Source organism: Protobothrops mucrosquamatus, unplaced genomic scaffold, assembly GCF_001527695.2.
Source record: "Protobothrops mucrosquamatus isolate PMUCROS unplaced genomic scaffold, P.Mucros_1.0 scaffold10449, whole genome shotgun sequence".
Taxonomy (NCBI): domain Eukaryota; kingdom Metazoa; phylum Chordata; class Lepidosauria; order Squamata; family Viperidae; genus Protobothrops; species Protobothrops mucrosquamatus.
In genome coordinates, this window is record NW_015396235.1 from 5,081 (window position 1) to 8,180 (window position 3,100).

The following is a 3,100-nucleotide window of genomic DNA, read 5'->3' on the forward strand; positions in this document are numbered from 1 at the left end:
AGGTCTTCCTGTCCTCTACCATCTTCTGGAGTCCATTTAAGTTCACGCCTACTGCTTCAGTGACTCCATCCAGCCACCTCATTCTCTGTCGTCCCCTTCTTCTATTGCCCTCAATCTTTCCCAGCATTAGGCCCTTCTCCAGTGAGTCCTTCCTTCTCATTAGGTGGCCAAAGTATTTGAGTTTCAACTTCAGGATCTGACCTTCTAAAGAGCAGTCGGGGTTGATCTTTTCTAGGACTGACCGGTTTGAACGCCTTGCAGTCCAAGGGACTCGCAGGAATCTTCTCCAACACCATAGTTCAAAGGCCTCAATTCTTTGTCGCTCAGCCTTTCTTATGGTCCAGCTTTCACATCCATACATTGCAACTGGGAAAACCATGGCCTTGACTATACGCACTTTTGTTTTCTTTGTAATAATACTGTAATCAAAGTAAATTGTACTAGTGTTCTAGCAGAATTGTTAGAAAAATACTAATGGTGTTAATTTTTTAAAACAAATTGAAAATTTCTAGTAAAAGTAGTGTTACTTTAGAAAAAACACATTTTAAAGCTAATAAGAAACCTAGGCAGAAACAAGATATTGCATATCATATTTTTAAGCCACAAAATAGCTGTTGATATAATTATTAGTGCATATTTAATTTAAAAATTTGAATGTAAGTAGAAAAAGAAAGGTTTTCATTTAGAATATTACTTTGGCATGTATCTATAGCAAGACAAATCACGGAGCGTGAAAGTATAGTCTTTCTATATATAAGTAACAAATGAAAGTATTTCCTATTCCTGCAAGCTCTTTTAGCACACGAACGCCCTTTCCAAAGGAGGGGCATGTATCAAAACAACAGTCATGCGATTTGATGAACAATTGATGACATTTTATGGCTGGAAATGAAATCAGACACAGTCTAGAACATGGAAAAAGCAGTCAGCTTTTTGGAAACTCATTAGTATATGCAAAAAGTTATAAATACAGTGGAGTAAAGAACTTGATTCTGTCCTACACACCTATGTTAAGACTGGGAATTATTGCTTTTTCATTTCAGGATAAATCACACTGATTGGATGAAGCAGTATGAAACTTTGACAGATATGATAGTTCCTCGATCCAGCAAGTAATCTTGTTTCACTTTTCATATCCTTTTAATATACTTGATTCTTGGAAATTGGAGTACAAACCAAAATGGACTGAATATATGTTTTAAGGATTCCATGTGTACAATGATTTAAATATTTCTTCTCCCTAAAAATGTTCCTCTCTGTTATTTGATTTTGAATTGAGTTTTTCTACCCAAACCATCCCCTGCAGAACTGACGCAAGTTCTCTGTATTCAAATATGCTTGTGGGGAGATCTTTTGTTGCCTGTTGATGTGTAACTTGGTCTATGAAATTGATTTGTTTTACCACAATGCCTCCCCCAGCCATTGTGCTAAACTATGGTTTGTTGAATAAATTATAATCTGAAGTATATATTACACACAAATTACACAAAACCTAAAACAGACAGATATCACATCTTAATGCAGTCCATCAACTTAGTTATGATCTCAATTGTTTTGGATGATAGCAGTCTATCATTTGTCAGAGGGAAGAGGGCATAGATTTATTCTCCACATTCTCCACCTGAGGGCAGGACAAGAAGCAGTGGGTGGAAGCTCAGAAGGAGATTCAGTCTGGAAATGAGGGATTTTATGACAGAACATTAAGTGGAACAGCTTGCCTACTAGAGTTATGGGTGCTCCATGGCTGGAGGTTTTCCAAAAAAGATTGATGATGATGATGATGATGATGATGATGATGATGATGATGATGATGATGATGATGATGATGATGATAATAATAATAATAATAATAATAATAATAATAATAATAATAATAATAATAATAAAGTTGGAAGGGACCTTGGAGGTCATCTAGTCCAACCCCCTGCTCAGGCAGGGAACCCTATACCATTTCAGACAAATGGCTGTCCAGTCTCTTCTTAAAAACTTCCAGTGTTGGAGCATTCACAGCTTCTGGAGGCAGGTTGTTCCACTGATTTGTGTGAATGATATGAAGACTCCTGCCTTGGGCAGGGGATTGGACTGCAAGACCTCCAAGATCCCTTCCAACTGCATGATTCTAAATGGCTTAGGTAACATTCTTTATTGGATAAACTGTATTGGTGAAATAGTATTGAATTGCACAGAATTTTGTAAGTGCAGACCAAGAAGAACTCTTATTCTAACCATTTTCCCAAAACAATATATGTGATTCAATTCATGCTTTTCATTCAATAAATGGGGCTACCAAAAGCACTTTTGTGTTGGACACTTAGATTGGCACTGAGTATTTTCTGAAATAATGAAGTTTGTGTAGCCATTGTTTATTGGGAAGAGTGGGCGTCTTGTGTAAAATACACTGTCTATGTTACTTCTGTTAAAAGGATAGTGTAGGTGAACTGCAGTTACTGTTGTCTAATTGAACCATGCTGCCTTAAATCTATTACTGTAAACTAAATGATACAATATAATACAAAACTCTAAATCCATTTGCCAGTTTTGAATTACAACTTCAGTTTTTATTCCAGTTTGTGGTTTCATTAAAGATTTTTGTCTTATGGGCCCTGGCATCTTTTACTTTGCAGTATTCTTCATGAGGACCAGGATAGTTATCTCTGTAATGTCACTTTATTCAGGAAGGCAGTGGATGAGTTCAAACATAAAGCAAGAGACAACAAGTAAGTGCAACCTTGCTTTGTTTTTTTTTGTTAAGGAATAGCTGCACAGCAATTTATAAATTGTACTTCTTTCCCAATGCAGATTTATGGTCCGTGACTTTCAGTATAATGAAGAAGAAATGAAGGCAGACAAAGAAGAAATGAACAGGCTGTCTACTGATAAGAAAAAACAATTTGTAAGTTCAGTGATATTTTTGCATTAAATATGGAGGTAATTTTTCAGAATCTGTATTTTCATTGCTGATTTTCTTTTTAGGCTTTTCATATAAACAAGGTACACCACTGGTTAACAAATACGCTCTGTTCCAGTAATTACTAAGCGTTTAAACACGTTTTTTTAACAAGAAGTATCAAAGTGGCTACAGTATAGGTGTAGTACTCAA

The 3,100-nt window shown here is 35.9% G+C and overlaps 1 protein-coding gene across 1 annotated transcript; it reads left to right on the plus strand.

The window, feature by feature from the left end:
- Positions 1-1,049: 1,049 nt before the first annotated feature.
- LOC107301171 (V-type proton ATPase subunit C 1-like) lies at positions 1,050-2,893 on the plus strand (the record flags this gene model as incomplete). Its single annotated transcript, XM_015830432.1, has 3 exons — positions 1,050-1,112; positions 2,625-2,717; positions 2,800-2,893. Coding segments are annotated over exons 1-3 (237 nt in total), but the record flags the coding sequence as incomplete, so codon positions are not given.
- Between the last annotated feature and the right edge of the window lie 207 nt (positions 2,894-3,100).